Genomic DNA, 24,659 nt, shown 5'->3' with positions numbered 1-24,659 from the left:
TCAATGCATATGAGAGCATATTGAGGGGATTTCCCCCTGACATATGTATTTTATATCTCTACATCAAAAGATATGTGTATGCCCATCACAGTCTGTACCAGCATCATTTTCTGTTAGTATAAGAGCCATTTCACATATTGCACTTTGCTGAATTAGACCACAGACCCCCAACCCTAACCCCTTCCCACGTTATCCACATGCTCCTAACCCCAAGGTTCACAAATTGAGCATGAGCACCTGAAGGAAGCAAATGCATAGAGAACAATTGTGGGGAACCCGAAACCTTTTAAATGCTGCCAAACTCCTATGCCCAGTGGCTCCAGCAAACATGACCAATGATCAGGATTGATGAGTTGTAGTCCAACATCTGGAGGCCTGCCAGTTCTTCACTCCTGACATAGAGCTTCTACACATGTAGAAACATGTAAGCTTCTACACAATCTGGAACTCTAATGCCACATGGTTCCAGAGTACATGGAAGCCAAGCACAAAAAATTCTACATGTGTCAGATTCCCTGCTCAGATACTCTCCATATGTCAATGTTGGGGGTTGGGTTGCACATCATTAAGGGTGGAGGAACCAGTAGTGTGTCGATCTTTGTTTATGAGGATAACATGTGAAACAGTTTCCTTCAGCATTCCGTTTCCAACAGCAACCTGCCAGATGCCTAGAAGCTCACAAGCGGTACATGAAGATGACATGCAATTCCTGTTGTTTGCTCCCAACATCTGGTACTCTGGTACATCATTGCCTCTGAGCACCAAACGTCCATGTCCATACCTGCCTTTCCATGCAGGACTCCACAAGCAGGTTATCCCATGAGGTGATTGTATTGGTGTTTGTGTTTTGCTGGGCATACAGATGTGTGTGAATCACACACGTGTACAAGCAGCATATGGGACAAGGAACACGTGGGATGGCTCAGTCGGTAGGGCATGAGGCAGTTGATCTCAGGGTCGTGGGTTCGAGCTCCACGATGGGCAAAAGATTCCTGCATTGCAGGGGGTTGGACTAGATGACGCTCGTGCTCCCTTCCAACTCTACAGTTCTATGATTCATGGTCCCACCCCCCACCCCAACGATTGTCAGAGCGTTCCGTGCTGCCAAAGCATGCATTGTGACGCAGCGCTGATTCTGTTTGTGCCACAATCCTTGGTTGAGTCAGTCTAGTTGCAAAGCCATTCTCTGGTTTGGGATGTGTCAACATCACCAGCTCTCGGGGCGGGGAGCACGAGAGAGAGCGGAAAATTGAGGAGGGGGCGACCGCGTGCCGGCCTGTTCTGTGTGGTGTTTGGGGTCGGCACGTGGGCGTGTTTCCTGTCAGCCAGCGCCTGTGGCGGCTGGGCTCCGGCTCGCTCGCTGCCCGTCCAGGTGCCGCTCAGCTGGCTCCTGCAGCTCGCCGACCCAGTCGCCATGGGAACTCGGCGGGCGGAGGGGGAGGGGGCGCGCTCTGCCTTCTGCTGCCGGGCCTGCCCCAGCGCCGCGCGCGCTTCTTCCTGCTCGCCTGCCTTCGGCTCTCCTCCCCCTCCCCCCTCTCGCCTCCGCCAATCCGGAGAGGAGCCTCGGAGCCCAGCTATGTGTGTCCTGGAGGTATTTCAGGGTTACTATAGGAACGGAGAGGGAGAGGGAGAGAACGAAGGCGAGGGGGAGAAAGCTGCCCCCCCCCCCGCCAGCGCGTGTATACACACACACCCTGCCACTAACCCTCCCACCCCGATCCTTCCCATCCCGCCCCTTCTGCCAATGCCCCGAGTCAGGTGCCAGGCCACGGCTGCGAAGTCAGGGGGAGGGGAGCAGGCAGCCGGGCCAGCGCCTGTCCTCCGCCATCCTCCTCGCGCCGTCCCAGCCCCAGAGCCTCGCTGCTGCCGCCTTCGCCTGCCCTGCACGCGGCTGGGGACTCCTCCTCGCAGACCCGCTGCCGCGCCACACGCACGCGCGGCGGGAGAGGAGGGGGTGGCGGAGGGAGGGGGGTGAGGAGCGTCTGTTCTCGGCCCTTCTTCCCTCCCTCCCTCCCTCTCCGCCCAGGGTGCTTCTGTTCATCGCGCCGGGAAAGATGCTACAGTTGGGCGAGAGGAGCCTGGCAACGCCACGGACCCTGCGGATGCCAGAGCTGCAGCCGGGCTCTGAGGGAAAAGGGAGCGTCGGGCAGGAAGAAGAGGCAGTCGCAACGAATGAAGGGCATCGAGGTGGCGTTTTGGGTGCGAAGGGGGCAAAGGCACACAGTGGCGTCACACAGAGAGACACGCGCACCCGGTGGCATGGGCAGCGTCCACCCCACCCCACCCCCGCCCTGCTGTATGCCAACTCCCTACAGCCCGATCCTGTGCCTTTCTTTCTCCTGTAGTAACTCCGTCCAACGGGGCTTACTCCCGAGTCAGTGTGCTGCACAGGATCGCAAGCCGGCCCTAATTCCTCGTGGCCAGGTTTGTGTCAATTTGTGCCCCCAAGCGCCAGTAAGGCTGCTTTCGTTCTCGTTCACTCCGCTTCACACTTCATATAGGAGAGTATTCCAGATATCTTTTTTGCCATCCTTCTTTCTTTTGTTTTGCCAAGCCCCCTGGGAGGCTTGCAGTGGGTCAGGCTGGCCTAGGGAAACTACTAGAGCAGCCAAGCACAGCATATGGCCCCCTTCTAAGCTGCCAGCAATAAGCCCTTTGATTCATCCTGTTGTGCATCTCCCCCAAGGTGTATGCTAAGCTCAGGGTGTGTGAGATATTTTTCTACATTTTTATTTTAATGTTTTAGGCAAAACAGTTGAGATGTGGGAGACAGGGAATCTTTTGCAAGAGAAACCATATAGAAATTGGAGGTCCAACAGATTATCTGAACTATAGTGTTGAAAGCCCTTTGGGGTTTTTGTTGTTGTTGTTACAGCATATGGCTTATTGACTGAGGGTGGAGAGAGAATTGTCTGCCACTTGCTGAACCAATAGTAGGCAGGCAGATTTCTCTAAAATAATAACCTGAAGTTAAATATGAAGTGTGTGAGAGTTTGCACACACATGCACATACCACATATTTTAGCCAGCACAGAGGTTTTGTGGTGTTTTTGACTATAAGATTCAGTTCTTATATAAGACAAGCATCACAGTATAAAAGGCTGCAGTAAACATATTAGACAAACATAAGTCTGGTTTCCAAAGCAGCACTAAAGTCCAAGTATCTATTACTTTATCTCTTCCCTCCTTAATTTACAGAATTTTGGATGGCCCTCGGAATTTTTATTTGAATCTTGTCTCTGTTAGAATGTACTGTATGCAGATTGTGTATTTATTGAAGGAGGAAAGCACAGTGTCAAGTGCTAATTAAAATCGGGGTTATAGAACTTTTGTTACTGAGCTAAATGTGCCCCTCTTTCCATTTCCACTTGGCCTGTGGCAACTCCTTCACAGCCTTAATTAATATGCCCCCGCTTGGTTTTTGATCAGGTCCCACTCCCATTTCTGTGGGAATATAACTGGAAGACCTGGGCAAGATACAAGACAAGAAGTCTTTAGTTTATAGGGGGAAAATAACCAAAAAATGGGAAATCTGCTCTTTCCTCCAGTTTCTGCAGCGAATATATTATTGGAGTTGTTCCACACAGTCCGTAATCAAGCTGGTGCAGATGAAGGAGAAGGGAAGGATTACTTATGTGTGCCCGTATGAACAATTCCAGAAGGATAATTTGAGAAAAGTCATTTGTGTCATTCCTTGTGCTGTTGCCTGGTAGTCCAAAGAGTAGATCTGAGATGTCAGTACTATCATTGCAAGGGGCACAGTCTAAACTGTGGATTGTTGCCCAATATGACACTAATCTCTATGTGTTGGGTGGGGGTGGGCAGATAAGACTTCTCACATTTCCCAGGCATACAATCTGCAGTGCAGGGAGCTGCCATCTTGATGCCACATCCAATACTGTTTTCAACTAACCGCAGTTTGTTGCTTCATCCAGATTCAGACAAACTATGGTTAGTTATAATTAAGGCTTGTCGAAACAAACATATATCAAACAGTGGCTGATGATGAAAACTACCCACACTTCCTGGTTCAGACAAAATGACAAACTGGTTGGTTGAAAATGGAGGTGGCTGCTTCTGATTTCCTTCTCACTGTCCCAGCAGCACCAGCACAGAGCACCAGAGGAGGAGAGGGGATCAAGTCTATGCATATTGACTCCGATTTAATATAGGGGGCAGGGAGCCTGTGGCCCTCCAGATGTTATTGGACTCCAACTCCAATCATCCCTATTGCCCATGCTGACTGAGGCTCATGGGAGTTGGAGTCCAACAGTGTTTAGAAGGCCGCAGGTTCCTGAACTCTAGATTACCATTACATCTAGACCAGACAATTAATTAATTAATTAATTAATTAATTTTATATTCCTCCCTTCATCTGAAGAACTCAGGGCCGTTCAGAAGATAAAAAAAATACAGGATAGAAGCACAAGATAAATAGCTAAAACAAAGCAATAACCCCCGCCTCCCACACAGTTAAAAGGCCGTAGAATATTAGTCAGCCAAAGGCCTGGTTGAAGAGAAACATTTCTGCGTGGTGCCTAAAGATGTATGATGAAGGTGCCAGACAAGCCCCCCCTTGGGAAAGCATTTTACCAACAGGGAGCCACTGCAGAAAAGGCCTGCTCTTGTGTGGCCACCCTCCAGACCTGTCATGGAGGAAGAAGGGCCTCATATGATGATCATGGTTTATACGGCGAGAGACAGTTCTTGATGTATTGTGGTCCTGAGCACTATGCAAGCTTTGCCTGACCCCTAAGTTTGATAAGCAAGCATTTGATCTTGCCTCAATCCATGTGAATGCCTACACTGGTGGGTTATGTTTGGGATCAGCATGTCTATGAATTGACCAGAATAGTTATTTCTTTATTCAGTATTTGGTTTTTCGAATTTCAATGGCGCCCTGTGAGGCCAAAATTTGGTGCCCTCTCGCCTCTCACCTTCTGTTTGGCTCAACTCACCATGTCATAATTTTGATGCCCTGTGGCACCCACGCTCAGCACCCAGTGTGGCAGAACCCTAAATCCGCCTGGTATACACAGCATATCTCTTGCTTTGCTTTCATCAGTTGTCAAAGGGGTTTGCAGGTTTTTGAAGCACGATAAAAAACATGAATACCCAGCTTTATCAGAATAAAACAAATTGTCTACATACTATGAACAATCATGGCTCTGTCCTGCCACTTTCAGCTCCCTCTCCTCTCATCCTCACTATTCTCTGGCCCCAACCTTCAATAATAACCCAGAAATAAAATAATTTGATTACTCTGTTACAGTTTTCTTAAGTCATCTAAAGTTTTGCTAAGAGAAAGATGAAATACTGCTACAGATTGCTGTGGGCGGACTGGACCTTATGGGATCATATGATAAGTGGTGTTTTTATTTTACTGTATTTAAAAAAAATCCCACATAGAAAGTTTAGATTACATCTCGTTTAGTTGCAACTTAATATGTCCCCCCAGGCAATGATTTAACAATTAGCATTCAGCTAGCACTATTGAAAGACTGGTGTTACTGCCTGTTGATTTGTATCCTGGCATTTGCTTTGTATTAAGGGGGACGCGGGTGGCGCTGTGGGTAAAACCTCAGCGCCTAGGACTTGCCGATCGCATGGTCGGCGGTTCGAATCCCTGCGGCGGGGTACGCTCCCGTCGTTTGGTCCCAGCGCCTGCCAACCTAGCAGTTCGAAAGCACCCCTGGGTGCAAGTAGATAAATAGGGACCGCTTACCAGCGGGAAGGTAAACAGCGTTCCGTGTGCTGCGCTGGCTCGCCAGATGCAGCTTGTCACACTGGCCACGTGACCCGGAAGTGTCTGCGGACAGCGCTGGCTCCCGGGCTATAGAGTGAGATGAGCGCACAACCCTAGAGTCTGGCAAGACTGGCCCGTACGGGCAGGGGTACCTTTACCTTTACCTTTAAGGAACAACTATAATATACTGTGTGTGCACATGTATGATAATATATGTAACACCCTTTGTCTTAGAGTAGGCTCATTGAAATCATTAGGATTGACTTCTGAGTTGGTATGGTTTGGACTACATTGTCTGAAGCTAAAGGCAGAAGAGATGTGAACCTATAGACATTTGCAGATAAGGCTTTTGGTTGTAACATCTATTGGGTCCATTCACTATTCATTCTCTCACTCACAAACCATTTCACACTATTCACACACTCCATTCATGTCCCACTCTGTCTAATCTATAGCATCCACACATTCGGTTGAGTATCATTGTGTTGGGGCTGTCTTCTCTGCACCCCTTTCCACCAACAGTTCCATCTGCTTCTAAACTTAGTGAGAAGTTGTAATGTTCACAAGCATTTTATATAGCATTTAAATAGCTGAACTAATTTCTAGGAAGATCTTGTTTCAGTATGCTGAAGCTTGAACTCTTAACAGCCAGGAGCTGTGCTGGGTTCAGTGTCTTTGGGCTATGACCCCAGGCTCTTCTTTGGTCATGTATTCTTGATTCACAGTCACGTTCTATGATTTAGATTTAATATGTCTCTCTAAATGTGAAGCAAATTATGCAAAATTTTGTTTTGATGTCCCAAATAGATATTCTTATTCTGTAATGGCAGACACATTTTATTACTAACTTCCAAACATTAAGCACCTAAATCCTCAGTAATAACAATTAAATGCAGAGATAGATAGATGGCAGGAGGCCCATATGTGTTGATATAGATTTTTTCCCTTGACTTTTTAAACATCAGTTCATTCCCGGTAATCACTGCAACGCTCCTGTACAGTAGGTCTCATAATCTAGGCGTGAGGATGAAGGATTACTATTTTCCAACCAGTCGAATTCAGTAGTGTTAAAGTGAATCAAGGGCATGCAGTTCTCCGCTCATTCTCTTAACTGCTGTGCTACTGCATGGGTGCATTGAGAACAAAGGAGGACTTTATTCAAGTTGTAAAAGCTCTTTCTGAAATTTCAATATTTATTTCTGTCCCCACTGGCTTACAGGGCTTGTCCTGTTATTTGGCAAAGTGAGGGAACGGCCTCAGATGGTGTGTGCTGGGAGGCAATGGTGCCCCTCAGCTCTTCCTCCTGAGCTCCCTGGCCCTCCCATACTCTCCTGTTGGGAGAAGAGAGCTGTGTGTGTCATGCCTCTTGCCCTCCACCTTTATAATTACCCTGCTGATCTCCCTCAGGGGCAGTGCAGTGCTCCATTACAAATATTGAAGTAAGATTTACTGCTAAAAGTGGCATGGATTCATGTGTGTGCCATTTTGTCCTTTGCCTCAGGTACCATAATATCTTGGGCTAGCCTTGGTAGCTTGCTTTTAATCTTATTTATGTATTTAGTCAGTCAGCTTATCTTGTCACGGGTACCCCAAAGCAACTTACAACCAGACAATAAACTCCACATAGATACCTGTACATTAAAACCAAGAGGAAAAAGAAATACCGTACATATAAAATAGCCCACTCACTTCTAAAAGGCTACAGGTTACAGAGGAAAGTTTTTGCCTGGCACCTAAAGATATATGTGGCACCAACCTTCATAGCACTGCATTAGCACACAGAGTGGGAACCCATTGAAAACTTGAATACTTTAGCCATATTCTGGCATTCATCACTCCAGTGTTGAACAGCGTGTGAACAATGAATAGGTCTGCATCAAGTAGCCCTTTCTGTGATGTGGCATGCATCTAGGTTGCAGATTCCTCTCACCATAGACATTTATACCAGAGGTGGGGAACCTCCAGCCTCTGGGCCAAATTGGACCTGATACAGACCCCAGTTTGACTATGTGGCCATTTCCCCCAAACCACAGCCATCTCCCCCATGTCTGACATCATTTGTGATATCAGATGTGAGGCAGGTAGACACATGGCTTCCACGGAAAAATTGGGAACCTTGAAGTGTGTTCTAATAGTTTCTTGGCAAGCAAGCCTTGCTGTCAGCACTGATTAATGGTGACACCGACCGTAGTTGAGATTTGCTGTGCTATGGAGTTCCTGGCTGGGAACCACAAAATTCCCCATGAAGGGGCCAGGCACCCACAATTTTTGGAACCAGGGCCATGTATGCTGCATGTCTCCCACACCCTGGGCACCCACAGTTGCGGTGCCAAGGTGGCACTTCTGCTGTAGTACAGCCAGTCCCTGTGCAAAATGGCCTTGCAGCAAGCATGGATTTTATTCATGAGCCACCTTGACTTTGTTTTCAAACCCTGTATAACCAATGCCAGTCAGCATGGACAATACTGGCTAGATATTCCTTTGGTCTACCTTAGTATAAGGCAGCTTCCTACATTCCTAACAGTGAGGAGGGAAATTGGCACTCTGCAGCAAGTAGGTGAAGCAGTGGTGGACGCAAATGGAATCCTTCCCCTGGTAGTGTTGTTGCTCCAATTGAGCCCAGCAAACACCAGTTTTAGAAAAGGAGCCCTTCAACAGTGCTCAAGGGCTGTAGTGTGGAATCAACCCTTAAAAGAGAGCTACAAAAGTCATTCAAAATCCCAGGAACCAGCATAATATTTTGGAAACTCAGCCTCAAGTTTTAAGAAAGAGTCCTGCAAAAACCAAGTAAGTATTACAACATTCTTGTACTATCATCAATTTTCTAGGTACCCAAGCAGCTGGATTTCCTACCTCACCTCCACCTACAGGAAAAGTGGCTACATTGCTACCTTCTAACTTGATGGATGGTCAAAATTTGAGTGTGGCCACCTCACAGTTGGCATGCCATACATACCCCACACACATTTTGCATACACATCACATAAACAGCAGAGCAAGCACGCATAGAAGCACGCAGCAGAACAAGCACGCATAAAATAATAGAATCATATAATTGTAGAGTTGGAAGGGACCACGAAGTTCATCTAGTCCAACCCCCTGCAATGCAGGAATCTTTTGCCCAACATGGGGCTCAAATCTATAACCCTGAGATTAAGAGTCTCATGCTCTACCAACTGAGCTATCCCAGCAGGATAATCACGTGCATATTGCATACATACTAGGGAACACACATGTACATACAAACAGAGGCACATTACATACAATGGATGAATCTGGTGAGCAGGGAGGGAGAGATCTGTATCCCAATCTCTCTCAAGCCCTTCAGAAAGTGCTTGCTGAATGCTGCAGAGGTGCTTCACAATGAGGAAGCAGCAGAGAATCAGATTGTGGGGGTGGGGGGTAGGGGCCTGTCATTGCTACCACCACCAAATTGTGAAGAGGGGAGTGAAAATGCCTTTGCGGGCTGGATATGGCCTGGGGGGCATAAGTTAGTCATTCCTGGCCTAGAGTATAACTAAACTTCTGTAAACACACTTTGATGGTGATATAGAACAAGTGATTTGTGGATAATAGTTTGTGGATGTTCTGTAGAATACATTAAATATTGGCTTTCTTTGGTGGCAGTATGTAGAAAAGCATGGGTGGAGAGAGAATACATATTTGGGTCAGTAAGTCAATGAACAGAATTAACAGATGATCACAGAGAACAGGACCCATAAGAACTCAGTTTGCAGAGTTGATTAATTTGGGACCATAATATAAACACGAAAGCACAACTTTTTGCACTGACAGAACACTAGTTCACAGGTTGTGCAGAAGAGATAAAACTCCACACTCACTTCCTCTGCCTTGAGCAATAGGAATACTGGCTTTGATAAAGTTCCTTTCATTTGGAAGAGTAACCAGTGTAGATGTGTGGTGTTCTTGCACAAATTTGCTTATTTTAACAAGTTTTACAAGTAACTAGGTAAGGGGGAAAGAATACAAGGAGAAGGAAAAAAGATAAACCAAAACACGGAGATGAATAATTTCACTTGTTTGTTCTGGTGATGATGTCATCAGCAGCACAGGACCCCTGTCTCTAGGCTGTTTTCCTTCTGCTTAACTTTTTCACTGATCACCAACTTGTTGCTCACTCACTCAAGCCATATTTTCTGCTTAGGCCTGTGCCCCTTGGGAAGAAAACGGTGGCGAATGATCCTAGGAATGCCATTGCCTTATTTTTCGGTGAGAAAGTGAAAGGGAATCCTGGAATAGTAAGGACTGTCTCTGTTTACAGGGAGATAACAGGAACTGGCGGTTTATCACGTCCATACACACAGCTGAGCCGAAGTGAAAGGAAGCTCTCTTCCAAAGTGATTACAATTGCATGGGCCATAATGTTGGTGGTATGCCCACTAGCCTTATCCCTGTAGCATTAGTGGCCTGGCTGCATTGCTTGTCCACACACTAAAGCTGAAAGTCTGAAGTAGGGAGCCTGATGTGCATGTGTAGTCTCCCCATGTGATTTAGAAGCCCATGCATTCAAGGTTCTAAATAATTCAGGGAATCTACATGCATATAGCTGACGACTTTAGTCCCAACACATGGACAGTAGCAGGGTCAGGCAATTGAGGATATGCTGAGGGGGGCAAGGCAAGTGAGTGTGATCCTGTTTCACCCCCTTACATGACTGTAATCTTGTGAGCACTTGAACACCTGAAGAGGGTTTCACAGGGTGTGCATATCATCTTTCTTGCCTCCCACCATGGCAACAGCAATTCTTCTGTCATGTGAATGGAGGCAGAAGGAATGAGCTGAGCCACAAGGATCAGCTCTGCCTCCTGCAAGGGAAGTATAGCTCTACCTTTTCCACCCCTCAGTTCCCAACATTTCATCACACTTCTAACCAAAGACAGGAGCAGCTTGATTCTCAAAGTCTGGGATTACTGGAATCACTGGAGACAGGGGTTTGTGATTGATGGGAAATTCCAAAAGGGCACTGAGAGCAGATTAGCTGAGAGAACCCACCAGCAGTATAACCACAGCCCTGCCTCTATTCCTTCCCCTCCCTTTGCTGGCCACTACAGTGGAGACCCAGAGCCAGTGAGTGTCTCAAGTATAGTCACACTGTTATACAGAAGTCCAGAAGCTTTGCTTTGATGGTGATTTGCACACTGAAATATATATACTAGTAAAGTGCTTTTTATTAAGAACATAAGAAGAGTGTATGGCTGCTGGACCAGGCTAAAGGCCCATCTAGTCCATCCTATTCTTGCAATGGCCAACTAGATGCTTATGGGAAGCCTGGATCCAAGTGCAGCTAGTATTCAGTGACATACGAGGTGGTACTCAACTAAGTTTTGCTCAGAGTAAAGGTAAAGGGACCCCTGACCATTAGGTCCAGTTGTGACCGACTCTGTGGTTCCGGCGCTCATCTTGCTTTATTGGCCGAGGGAGCTGGCGTACAGCTTCCGGGTCATGTGGCCAGAATGACTAAGCCGCTTCTGGCGAACCAGAGCAGTGCATGGAAGCGCCGTTTACCTTCCCACTGGAGCGGTACCTATTTATCTGCTTGCATTTGATGTGCTTTCGAACCGCTAGGTGGGCAGGAGCAGGGACCGAGCAACAGGAGCTCACCCTGTCGCATGGATTCGAACCGCCGACCTTCTTATCAGCAAGCCCCATGCTCCCATTTAAATTAACAGGGCTAATTTAGTCATGTTCATTAATTTCAATGGGCCTGCTTTGAGTAAAACTTAGCTGAATAAATACCACCCCCAATGTGTGTGGGGTGTGTGTGTAAATAAATACACATGTAAAAATGTATGTAGATAAAAACATATACACACGCATGCACACTTCTGTTCTGCATGCCAGTCATTTAATTGCTAAATTCAACATACACATTCTTCATGAGGTAAATGTATTGTGTTTTCTGTCCAGAACCCCCTTAAGCTCTAAGTTCAGTGGCAAATATTGACTGTATTTCCTCATCCTCATATTGGTTTGTACTTTGACCATTCCTACCCACTTTCACTTCTGCTAATTTTGAACCTTCAAAGAGGAATTTAGTATATACATATATTTACAAAAGTCTATCCTTGTTTTCTAACATTCTTTGGAAAGCTACATCCTAAAATATTGCAATTACCTTTTTTTTTTAAAAGTAATGCCAGAGATAGTTTTGTGGGTATAATTTAGCCATGTAATGAAGGATTTTTCTTATTTGTGAAAATCTACATTAAAAATTACCAGTTAATAAGCCATGTCAATCTTTAAAAGAGTTTTACATAACTGAACAACTTTGACATAAAGATGAGGTATAAAGCATAGCCAAAGTGAAAATATTATTCCATGGAATTTTAAGATAAAAGTATAACTTTTATATAGAGAGTGTGCAGAACACAGAGTAGTTATATCCTCATGCTTTAACTTTTTTAGTTAACAAGTGGCACATAGACACATTTTACTCCTTTCATGAGGATTGATTATTCTAACACACATTAGAGACTAAGAACTCAGAAACACAGAGTGGTAATTATTAGGAAGTTGCCTTGTACCCTGATAGCAGCTTTGTAGAGATTCAGACTGGAGTCTTTCCCATCCCTGACAGGATATGCCAGAAATTGACCTGGAACTCTGCCTCTATTCTACTACTGATCTATTGTTGAAAAATAATAGGAACCCCAAGATGCATATTTACAAACCTTCAATAACATTCCCACAATTGTATTGTTGTGCTGACACTTGTGGCATGTTAAAGTCCTGTATGCTAATAGTTTTCTTAATAAGTATTTCACAGACTTCTTTGCTCTTTGCAGTTATCACTGCAAGTTAAAGGGGAGAGTTTATAATAAAGATACATTTTTTTTTAAAGGAGCATGGCTAGCAGTCCAATTCTATGCATTTGTGCAGATGGTGTGTCTGCAATAGCATCATAATATCACCACAACTCTTGTGTAGTTGTACTGGCATAATTTTTGACACCCCACATCTTAAGCAGTTACAAACTGATGCAGCAAGTCAGGAATGGACCACTGAATCATATGCAGCTTAATTTCCTTTTAAAGTGCAATTTAAACTCCAACAACTTTTATGCTAGGGTAACCAAAATATTGGTCTGCGGAATCCATTAATTCACCAGCACACACTTCTGAACTAGTGGCATAACATCCACATAGTTACTTACACAAAAGATAGCAGGATACAAATATTTCTCTCAAATAGGCATCAAGAGGACTGTCTGCTTTCATATAGTATTTCACCTGGCCCTCATTGCTTATCCTAAACTGCTGATTTGTGGCCCCACCCCTAACTAATTCACAAATGTTTGAACTCTAGCAGGCATGGCCAAACTTGGCCCTCCAGCTGTTTTGGGACTACAATTCCCATCATCCCTGACCACTGGTCCTGTTAGCTAGGGGTGATGGGAGTTGTAGTCCCAAAACAGCTGGAGGGCCAAGTTTGGTCATGCCTGCTCTAGACCATAGACCTGAATTCACATCCTTGGCCCATCATTCTGTACACATGAGAACATTTGATTTCAAGCTGGATACTATAATTTGTAGCATTATCACATAACATCACTAATGTTTTTCATTCTTTCCAATTTTATTTTCAAACATAAATACTAATTTAGTCAGAAATCTCATAGAAGCTGTTCATAAAATTATCTGTAGAATTTCAGCCACCAGTCACACTAAGGATAGTGTTATGTGTTGCTAAGTGACTGTGAGTATCAAGTATAAAAACTTTAAACTAATTATTGTCAGCCATTTGGCATATTTCTCTGTCTTATGCTTTCAAGTAAAGCCTCCTGGTTAGGCATCAATTCACTGTTCTCATAAACAGCAGTTTGGGCTTAATGAAAGAGAGCAGATGACAAAAGAACAACAGTGGGAAGAGTTAGCAGAGGTACAGTATATTATTCATTGAGCTGCACATATAAATACTCCACTGTGTGTTGTCCCACTGTAGACCTAAAATGGCCGTATTGCAGGATGTTGTTGCCTGGTGACCAAGAGTGCATCTCCTACACCACAGAGGGATGTGAAAACAGGGAGACTGATTTGCTCCTTTTGCTCTCCAGAAGACTGAGATACAGAAATAAATTAAATCAGCATTCAACAAGCTAAATATTCCCTTTCTCTGCATGCTGTTTAAACTGAATGAGGCCCTGGGAGCCTGAGGTGTTCACCAACATGCAACATCAAACTAGATATAATATATGTTCAGGCCTTTGTATTTCATTCACTGTCCATGCCATTTAATAAACAGATAAGGGCTACTGTAAGCCTGCAAGTTATTCTTGCTTCAATGAAGTCTGTGTTGCTTGTCTGGTCTGTTCCGGTGCAAACTCCCACCTGCTATCAGTCTCTCTTTCTTTCATTAAAATCAAGTAGTTAATTAGCCCCAGCCTGTCCTCTCCCCTTCTCTCTTTCCCTTTAATGCAGCAGTAATGATGTCTAATTACCAGCAGCAGTGGATTACAGAACCTTCAGGAGCAAATCTCTCTGCCTGACAGCAAAGCTGAGCAACAAACCTTAAAGCTTCAAGGAGAGAATGATTCTGGACAATGAAGGTGGTTTGCATATTAATTTTTCATCAAGCCAATTGCTTTGATGTTAAAAATGTTATTTTGTGCATCTGTTAATTCTGTACTGACCAGAATTATCAATACTGTTTGATTTTTTAAAATGAAACACTGTACACTACAATGACTTTTCTGGTAGTGGGAAAAGTTTTTTGATTATATCATATGGAAGTTACTGTCTCTGTGCACTGTAGCAGCAGATATATATGTGACAACATTGTCAAGTGTATGCAGCAATCAGACAGAAGAGTTAACAAGGAGTGATAGTATGTGATTAAACTCTTCTATGGCCACTGGATATATTGGGATGAATGAGATGCTACGAAACAGAGTGAAGCTTCTGTCCATGGTGCCAGTGAGTAAACTTGAATGACTTCACATAAATGTTAATAGCAAAGTGAAACTGAAAACACTTCCAAAGTCAACCATTGATATGTATCCAGCATGCCCAGTGCTTCAAATGGAATAAGATGCTATCCCACATCTTTTCAGACTGCCTCCAAACCACCTTATTTCTTCCAATGGATGTTATTGAGTCTGGCATAATTTGAAATGAAACCATTCCATTTCACTTCACTTCCACTTTGAGCACTGAGTGCACATTAGAAAAAATCGGAAGTTGTCCTTAAACAATTGATGCATCCTTGTGAATGGGGATATGAAGTTTGAGGTGATCATGATTCAGTAACATCTGTGCATACTGTTTGAAATTTCTGTTATGGAGCAGATTTAGGAAACTAAATATTTGCATGCACTCAAGATTGAATATTTTACCAATGCAAGGAATGCTGTTAGATTTGAATCATAGAATTGTGGAGTTGGAAGGGACCCTGAGGGTCATCTAGCCCAACCCCCCACAATGCAGGAATCTTGCCCACAGCTACCCCTGGGTGGGTTCAAACCACAAACCTTCTGGTTAACAGCCAGACACACTGTCCCATTGTGCCACTGATAATACAGAGCAGTGTGTACTGGGCACAGTCCAGTGCACAGACATGCATGGGCATATACCAACCTGCATTGGATTTGGGCCATTTAATGTAATACAGATATTTGATGGGCCTTTTTATAGTTTTGTTCCCCCATTATTGCACTGTTGTAGAGGTGATCATTTCCAACATTGTTGCTGCAAACCTACACACACTTACCTGGGAGAAAGTTTCACTGAACTCTTGAGTAAAGGATTGAGTATAGGATTGTTCTGTGCTTTTCTGAGTCAAGCAGACAAATGCTTAGGTGAAACTATGTTTAGTAGGTGAGTATAGAAAGATAAATTATGGGCATCAAATTGTGACAGAAGCAGGAGCCAAAAGAGTGGGGATATGCAAAACCCTTTAGAAACAGCACAAATGTGGACTTAATTAATGCAGATGTATGTCATTTATACAATGCAATCCTATATATGCCCACTCAGAAGTAAACTCTGTTGAATTCAGTGGTACTTACTCCCAGGTAAGTGTGCATAAGAATACAGCCATAAAGTCCCAGAATAGTGCTTTATCTTTACAGGGAAACTAATTTTTCTAAGGCTATCCATAAATTCTATCTTCCTTCAAACATGAGTTTACCTATAGCTTTCCAAGAAAGATGCTATGAGACATAAAGGATGCTTCCCGCAATGCTATTCCAGTTAATCAGCATTAACTGAATTAATCAGCATAGATACAAAAGTATATTAGTTGAGCTTTTCTTGAAATTTGGTTATACTTTATTTTTATGGGATTAGGTACTTGAACCGTAGTAAATAGTTTGGATACAGGTTTATAGTGGATAAAATCCACTTTTGAAATAAATGGATTTATACAGGAGTGCTCGGTGGAGTGTCCCAAAGGTACAAAACTTTTACAAAGTAATCCCAATAGGTAGCTGAAATCCTGAAACCATAAAATAATAAACACTGTATAAATTATTTCCCATTACTTTAAGACATTTAGTATTATTTCATACTTATTTCACTAACCATGGCCTCTGGCATACAAATACTGTATCTTGATTTACTGCTGGTGATTAAAAAAGCACATGGAATCCTAGCACTCTACAGCCACATCTTAAATACATTCTACAAAATCTTTCACTGTTTCAAAAAAGAAAAAGGAGAGCCAGGATACTTTTTCTTAGTCCAACAACAAAAATGTGTTTCATCAACTCCGAATGCCAAAGGTAAGGGTTTTTGCTATTGCACACACTTCCACAAACCAGAGTAAAAGGTAAAGCTTGGAAATCAAGAAAAATTAAAGGAAGAAGAGGAGAATGCAAACCTACTTGTAACCAACAGTTCCCATCTTCTGAACCAGGAAATTCTGTTGCTCCTGCCGCCACCACTACCACCACAACCCAGCATAATAGCACTTCTACTGTGAGATCTGCAGCTAGCTTTTCAGCCTCCAACCTCTGGAAGGCTCACAATACTTCTGGGCTGGCATCAAGTGAGACTTGAACAAGCGGGGAGGGCGGGGGGGGGGGGAGAGAGAGACCAACCAATTCCCCCACTTGGTCATGTGCAAAAGCCTACAGATCTTTTGTTGATTTCCCCCTGCCCTCTGCTTTCTGCAGTGAGCCGAGCACAGCTCCCCGATGCTCAGAGGGATATGGGCTAACAATGAAGGGGAAAAACACAAGCTGCTATCCCGAGGAAAGCCCCAAGCCAAGGGCCGCCCCGCTTTGTGCCAAGAAGGACCCGCGGTGCTTTCTCGCTCGGAACTCGTCTCAGATGGGGAGCGCGGAGGCGTAGGACACGCCGCCCCCCCCAGCAGCCCCCACCCCCACGACGCCCCCTCTCAGCCCCGGGAGGCGAAGGGAAGAGGCCGGCCCCCAACAACGACTGAAAGGGGATCATGGCAAGGGAAAGGCAGGAGGCGATCGCGCTCAGGGTGTGCTTGGTGCGTTGGCCGCGCAGGGAAAGAAGGGAAGGGAGGCGCACAAAGCCCAGAGCCGTGCAGAAGGTGCCAGGCAAAGGCAGCGCTGGCTGGAGGTTGGGGGGCGGGGGGAGGAGGAGGGGGCGGAGGGAGGCGAGCAGCCGGAGCCCACGGGTGGCCGCGATGGGGCGGCAGCCACTCTCCCTCCCCGGTGCGGCTCCCAAACAAGGCAGGCAATTTCTCGACTCACCGTGGTCTTGACCGGCACGTAGAGCACTTGCTTCCCTCCGCCGCCGCCACCAGCGCCAGCCCCGCTGACCTCGTCCGGATGGCCGAGCTGGAAGCCTTTGGATTTGACCCAGAATTTGAATTTGGCGTTATCCGTGGAGCTGCTCTCGGAGCCGTTCAGCAGCTGGACAATCCGCTCGTATTTCTTGCGGGTCACCGTCTTGGTTTTGCCCGAGTCCCCGTAAGTCCGGAGGCACCAGTCCTGGAACTGGCGGTACATGTCCCGGTCGCCGCTCTCCATCGTCCCCGGGCGAGACACACACCCCCAAAGCGGACCGGGGCACCTGTTCACCCCGGGCTCATGGAGGAGGAAGATGCAACCAGGAGGAGGAGGTCCCGCGACAATCACACCCTAGAGAGGGCTGAGGGGTGGAGGTGGCTGGGGTGTGTGCGTGTGTCTGCTGGGGGGGTCTCCTCCCCCCTTTCTTTGCTGGAGGAGCGATCGGGGTGGATGAGGGGCTGGGCGATCAATTCCAGAGTGGATCAGCAGTCCTGATCATTTTTCAACTTGATCATCCCAACCGCCACCCCTCCTCCCCACATCCACCAGGCGACCAGGTCTCGCTTCCCCAGTACGTGATCCGTCCCTTTAATCTTGTGGCCGGCAGGACTATCCCAGCGTCTCCAGCAGCGCCTCTTCCCCCACCCCCGAGGGTTGCGCCTTTATGGCCCCGAAGACATGGACCCTAGCTCCGCGAAGAAAAAAGGAAAGGGAGAGCGAAAGGACAGATCATGGAGTCGGATTCTTCTCTCCCGGGCATCCGCTTCAGCCTGGATGGTGCAGGTTGGAGGGAGGGGGGGGCAGAGAGAAAAGCCCACCCTCCACCCCAGCCAGCCAACCCTGGGCTGCCTTCCTGTGTCTGTCCGGGAGGACCCTGCTTCTCCCACAAGCAGCCTCTCCACGCAGGATGGAGGAAAACGCTGAAGGGCAAACGGGTCTCTCTTCTTCTCTTCTCCTTTATTCCATCTTAGGGCTCCATGCTTTGGGTGGGAAGCTGTTGGTGGGATAGAAAGTTCTTTCCTGCCTAACAAATCCAGGGTGCATCACCGAGAGAAATCTTGACAGATCATCCTCGCAGGCTTTATTTGGCTATTTTTTTGGGGGGGGAGGGGGGGAAATCCCACTAAACCGAGTAAAAGAATAATGATGACAATAACCTCGACCCTTCTGAAGGTACAAAAATTAGGCTTGGGACCAAAGGAGGGAGAGCTGAGTTCTGGGAGGATGTTGGCCGGCGGATGGCGGCCGGCGGTGGGGCTGCGCATGTAAAAACGGTTTTTCGCCCATTTAGCGACTGGTCCAGCCGAAGGTATCTGGTGGTCTCCCCCGGCTGCGAGGCGTTCGAGGAAGTTTGGCGTCCGGATGCTTGATGGAGAACCAGCGCCGCCCGTTCCCTCGCCGCCGCCGCCTGCTTCCCTCCCTGCTCGGAGCAGCCTCGATTATTGTCCCTGCCTTGGCCCCAGTTTCCGTTACCCCTTGAAACCCTCGCCGCCTGTGGGCCGCGCCGCCGAGCCCCCTCTCCTCCTCGGGAACCCAGTTGCCAGCGCCTCGCCACGACGACCCTCCGAGCTGGCGAAGGCAGGCGGCAGCTGCTCCATCCGACACCTATTCGCCGCCCGGGAAAGGGAGTTCCCCTCCTCCGCCTCCGCCTCCGCCTCCTCCTCCTCCTCTCCGCCGCGCGAGCCCAGACACACTCCCACTCTGTCTCTCTGCGCGCGTCTTCTCTCTCATGGCTCCCGGACCCGTCCAGTCCTGGCTCCTCTCTCTCTCTCTGGTCACCTCACACGCCAATCCCAGCTCCCTCTCTCAGACCCTCCTATGGCTCGTTGCCGTGGGGGGTGAGGGGAAGGCACAGCACGGCTCTCCCTCCCATCTCCACGGCTCTCCCTCCATCTGAAAGGCGCCGTGAGGTAAATGAATGGGCCGCCTGGCACCTTGCGCGCGCGCCGCGCCTCAGCCTTGTCCCAGGCAGGCACTTGCGAAATGGACAGTGCCCGCCTGCCTCTCCCGCCTCCGCCTCCTTCTCCTCTTCCCCCCTCCTCCCCCCACCCCGCTCGCTCTCTCTCTCTCTCTCTCTCTCTCTCTCTCTCTCTCTCTCTCCCTCCCCCGCCTCCCTCTCTGCCAGCCGCTCTCTCTGCTCAGCGGCTCTACTAGAAGGTCTCGCGGCGCAGGAACCGGGACTGACAGCCGGCAGCGCGAGCCGAGCGCGAGCAAAAGCTCCTCGCCAAAGCCCTTCTCTCCCGCGTCGGCTCCCCGCCTCCCCTCCCCGCTCCTTGGCCGCCCTCCGCTGATTGGCCAGCGGGACAAAAGTTTCTGTGGAGACGGCGGAGCGGCGACGTGACGGACAGAATTGTCCCATTTAGGGATGCCGGGCTCGCGCATGCTGCAGGCGGGCGGGCGGCGGCAGGTTGGAGAGCGCCGCGCAGGCGGGCGGGGCTGGCCCGAGCGGCGGGCGGCAAGGTGGCGCAGGGGAGCCGGCGGAAGGAGGAGGAGGAGGCCGCTCCACCACCCTCCCCGCCACAGCCAGGTGGGGGGAAGGGGGAGGGGCATGCGAGGGGAGCGTTTCCATGGAGATTTCTCCTGGTCTAGCCTAGCTTAGCCTCCCTCTCTCTCCCCTAAGTCCCCCCCACCTTCCACCTCCCTCCCATCAGATCAGCTGACACGTCATTAGCTTAGGACCTAATTATTGCTTATTGGAGCAACAAATGAGAGGGGCAGCTGCAGGAGACTGGCAGTGTGTGGGGGTGGGTGGGTAGGGGGGCAGCTCCCCCCACTCGGAGTCCGGTGAGCCAAGAGTCCCGAGTGGATTCTTGTTAACTTGCAGGGCTCCCCCCGCAGCCGCAGCCGCCCCCTTAGCAACCTGCAAGCTCTCAGCCCCGCCGCTCCGCCGTCCACCTCCTCCTTCTTGCCACTTTTGTTGTCGTTGATGACTGAGAGGGGGGCACAAGACGATGCATCTGACGGGAATCTGGCCTCCGTGGACCCATCTGTGGCCCGCAAGCATGGAGGGCTGCTGCCGCCGCCGCCGTATTGTACACCCAAGGCATCCTTTGCTGTTGCCGCTAGCGGTTACCTTTGCAAAACAAAGCACGTGGACCAGTCCTGCCTTCAAATGGACCCGTGCTCAGTTATCCGTCTCCAAGAGCCAGTGCACACTTGCTGTTGACAGTGGGGGGGGGGGGAGTGCCATCGGGTGTGTGTTGTGGGGGTCCCTTCTGGTACAAGGATGTTGCTCACCTGGTAAGTGCTGGGAGGGAACTCCGGAGAGAGTTCAGTTCCTGTCTTTCCCATAAGGCTGTTTAGAGCTGCAGTTCTTGCACTAGGAAGGAGCTTCCCCATGCAACCAAAAACTATGGACATTTTCCTCACAAGTAAATTCTTCTGGTATTAGTGGGACTCTTCAGTATCCGTTTGGGACACTTCATGCCTAAGATGAAAATTATTTTTGTAGGGGAGAAAATGTGAGGCAAAGCTACTCAGTGAGGATGTGGAAAGTCCTAGAGCTCAATATCCTTTGGAGTGTGAGAAGAACAACATGTTTAGCTTAGTGTTCAGAAGATGACCACATAAAAGGTAAAGGTAAAGGACCCCTGACAGTTAAGTCCAGTCGCCAACAACTCTGGGGTTGCGGCGCTCATCTCACTTTGCCAAGGAAACCGATGTTTGTCCACAGACAGTTTTTCTGGGTCATGTGGCCAGCATGACTAAGCCACTTCTGGCAAAACCAGAGCAGTGCACAGAAACACCATTTACCTTCCCGCTGGAGCGGTACCTAGTTACTTGCACTTTGATGTGTTTTCAAACTGCTGGGTTGGCAGGAGCTGGGACCGAGTGAACTGCCGACCTTCCGACTGGCAAGCCCTAGGCTCAGTGGTTTAGACCACAGCGCCACCCACATCCCAAATGACCACATAGGCTGTCATGATGATGATGATGATGATGCCACCCATCTGATTGGGTTGCCTCAGTAAAAACAATACAACATCACATACTAAAATCTTACCAGACTTCCCGAGGATCATTTGGTAAGGTCATGACTGAAGTCAGGATTTGACCCCAGGTCATAATCATCATTGTCCACTGGGCCACACTCTCAGCTCTGTATTTAAAAGTACAGTGGTACCTTGGGTTAAGTACTTAATTCGTTCTGGAGGTCTGTACTTAACCTGAAACTGTTCTTAACCTGAAGCACCACTTTAGCTAATGGGACCTCCTCCTGCTGCCGCGCCGCCGGAGCACGATTTCTGTTCTCATCCTGAAGGCAAAGTTCTTAACCTGAAGCACTATTTCAGGGTTAGCGGAGTCTGTAACCTGAAGCGTATGTAACCTGAAGCGCATGTAACCCGAGGTACCACTGTCTAGGCTATATGCCACTTTTATGTATTTACCAGCTTCATCAGTGGCTCAAGATGTTCCAGCCTGGATTTAGTTCAGTGGCCAGTTTGACACACCTGGTCAGGTTCATGCAGGGAAAATATTAATATTAGATGCTCATTTCTGTATTTATTTAAAACATTTCCACCATGGTGGCCACTGTCCCTAAGAGGTACGTAATTCATCAGGGTCTGCATACCAGCAGTGGGTGGGACCATAGCCCAAAGTGGAGAGAATCACTCCTTTCTCTTTCTGCCACCTCCTTCCCTCTCTCCCCCTCTCCCCACCCAATCAGCTGCCAGGGGAGGGACAGATTCTTCTTGCCAGTTGTCTGAACTGATTTCTTGCAGGAGGTTCCTCCACACCCTCCTCTTTCCATCAATGCATCAAGTTCAGCTTTCCTCCCTGGTTTTTGTCCCATACCCTCCTTTCTACTGGGCTCCCCACACACCTACTCAAAATTATTAAAGCTAGGGCTGCAGATTGCTCACTTCTAAATTATGCCTTGTCCTTTACAATACAATTTTAAAATAATCATAACATAAAAATCTTGATTAAAAGGTTCAGCATAAGAGGACAGCACAAATAAGACACAGTAGATAAACCATACATTTAAAAGGCCCAAGAGAATAAGGTCTTCACTTAGTGCCAAAACAAATCCATGAACACACCAGGTGAACCTCCATGAGGTGAATATTTCATATTTTGGATGCCAGAATAGGAAAATTCATTTCCCTAGTCACCTCACTGTTCACCACAGCAGCAGATGGCTGCACCCCTCACCTGACTTCCATCCACATGAGCTGCAGCAGCACAGCAGGATGGAGTTGGAGACGGGCATGGTGGTGAGGTCAGTGTGGTGCAAACACACTGGCAGGCGTGCCAGATCGTCTCAGTCAATGTGTTTTGCATTGTGTCTTGCATTGTGTCAGCCTCAACACCATACCTCTCTTCCTCTCCATCCTGGCATGCTTGTTGTGACTCAGCTGATTGGAGGCTGGGTGAGAGACATAGTCTCACCATACCTACAGGTAATATGGATTCAGTGATTAATACTATGATACCCAATTTACTTACCATTTCATATAATAATATATGTTAATATAAGTCAAAGAGTTATTGTAGTGGTATAGTGGTAGTTTTGTAAGATTTAATGTATGCATTTATTTTGTTAAGTTTATTGTCTGTGTATGTGAATGGCTTGATTGGCTAATGAGCAAATAAAAGTTTGATTTGGAATATGGTGATACTTCATTACTATATTATTATCACATTATTAAACACACCAGTCAGGAAAGCCTACAACTTATACAAGATGTTGGTACATAGGAAGTGGGGAGTAAAATGAACAGGGAACACTGAGAAATGTTTTGTTGATTCCAGATTATTACTCAATATTAAAACATGAAATGTGCTGTGAAAACACACAAAATTTAAAAAGCAAACTCATTATCTAGCTCATGCATACGCGATCCTCTCTTCAAGATTTCTTTGTTGCTTTCCTGGATCTATTATCTCCTTCAGAACTATAACATTTGAGGGTTTCATTCTATATTGTCTGGGATTCTGCAGCATAAATACAGTCTCTTTGTAACTGCTCACTTTTTAAGAAATATTTTTTAATCATGCTAAAGCATGAAAGCACACTTATTTATTATTTTTCTGGTGCAGGTGTTACACTGGAATAGGGAATTAAAATTACCTTTTATTCTAACAATGGGGTAGCTTTCCCCCCTAAATTCTCACACTTCATTCAAGACATCATCAAAAGGGCTTGGAGGCTTTGTATATTTATTTAAATTTAATCAGTCACTTAGCAGACAGCCTAATCAAAAATCTCCCCAGATTTCCTTTTTGTATGTTTATTATTCATTCTGCTTTGTGACTGAACGGACCACTAAAATTGATAGAGGGGGGTTTGCCCTGCCGGACTTGAGGCTCTACTATGAGGCAGCAGCTTTCTGCTGGTTAAAACAATGGCTACTTCTTGAGGACACAGACATCTTAGATCTAGAAGGTTATGATAATAACCTCGGCTGGCATGCGTATCTGTGGTATGACAAGGTGAAAGTGCATAAGAGTTTTAAAAACCATATGGTACGGAAGGCATTGTATAATGTCTGGATCAGGTACAAAGATTTAATGGAAAATAAAACCCCCAGATGGTTATCACCAATGGAAGCAAAAGCAGTTAAAAAACTTAACATGGACTCAAATTGGTTAAAATATGATGAAATGCTAGAAAAGGATGGAGAAAAGTTTAAATTAAAGAGCTATGAAGAATTAAAACATAGAGTTAGAGATTGGTTACATTACCATCAAATAAATGAAGTGTTTAAGCTGGACAGGAAAGTAGGATTCCAGAGTGAAAAGTCAAAGCTAGAAACGGAACTGTTAGAACCCAATACAAAAAACTTATCTAGAATGTATAACCTGCTGCTGAAATGGAATGTACAGGATGAAACGGTAAAATCAGCTATGATTAAATGGGCACAAGATGTTGGTCATGACATTATGTTTGCTGACTGGGAACAGTTATGGACCACCGGTTTGAAATTCACAGCATGTACTGCTTTGAAAGAAAATATTATGAAAATGATTTACAGGTGGTACATGACTCCAGTCAAGCTTGCTAAGATCTATCATTTGCCCAATAACAAATGTTGGAAATGTAAGGAAGCTGAAGGAACCTTCTATCACCTTTGGTGGACCTGCCCAAAAATTAAGGCCTACTGGGAAATGATCTATAATGAAATTAAGAAAGTCCTTAAATGGACGTTTTCAAAGAAACCAGAGGCTTTTCTTCTGGGCATGGTG

General features: G+C 46.7%; 1 protein-coding gene and 1 long non-coding RNA gene across 5 annotated transcripts in view; one reads left to right on the top strand and one right to left on the bottom strand.

Moving 5' to 3' along the window:
- The window catches only part of NOL4 (nucleolar protein 4), a 115,029-nt gene extending 96,190 nt beyond the window's left edge, over positions 1 to 18,839 (bottom strand). For 2 of the 3 annotated variants that reach the window (XM_083747787.1, XM_083747788.1), the window contains exon 1: positions 17,430 to 18,839. In XM_083747787.1, coding sequence (XP_083603913.1) covers positions 17,430 to 17,708 — 279 coding nt within the window. In that variant the 5' untranslated portion in view covers positions 17,709 to 18,839. Of the gene's footprint in view, positions 1 to 16,586; positions 16,700 to 17,429 lie in introns of those variants that run through there. The other variant, XM_083747789.1, reaches the window with a different exon arrangement.
- LOC310849435 lies at positions 1,141 to 14,320 on the top strand. 2 transcript variants are annotated; one of them, XR_014566906.1, is made up of 3 exons: positions 1,141 to 1,591; positions 2,346 to 2,424; positions 14,188 to 14,320. It is a non-coding gene; the product is annotated as an uncharacterized lncRNA (long non-coding RNA). The 2 variants fall into 2 exon arrangements; XR_014566907.1 differs by lacking the exon at positions 14,188 to 14,320 and adding an exon at positions 13,709 to 14,036.
- Positions 18,840 to 24,659: the final 5,820 nt, after the last annotated feature.

This window comes from Podarcis gaigeae, assembly GCF_964106915.1.
Source record: "Podarcis gaigeae genome assembly, chromosome: 7".
In the NCBI taxonomy this organism is placed as follows: domain Eukaryota; kingdom Metazoa; phylum Chordata; class Lepidosauria; order Squamata; family Lacertidae; genus Podarcis; species Podarcis gaigeae.
This window is presented reverse-complemented; position numbering and strand designations above follow the sequence as displayed.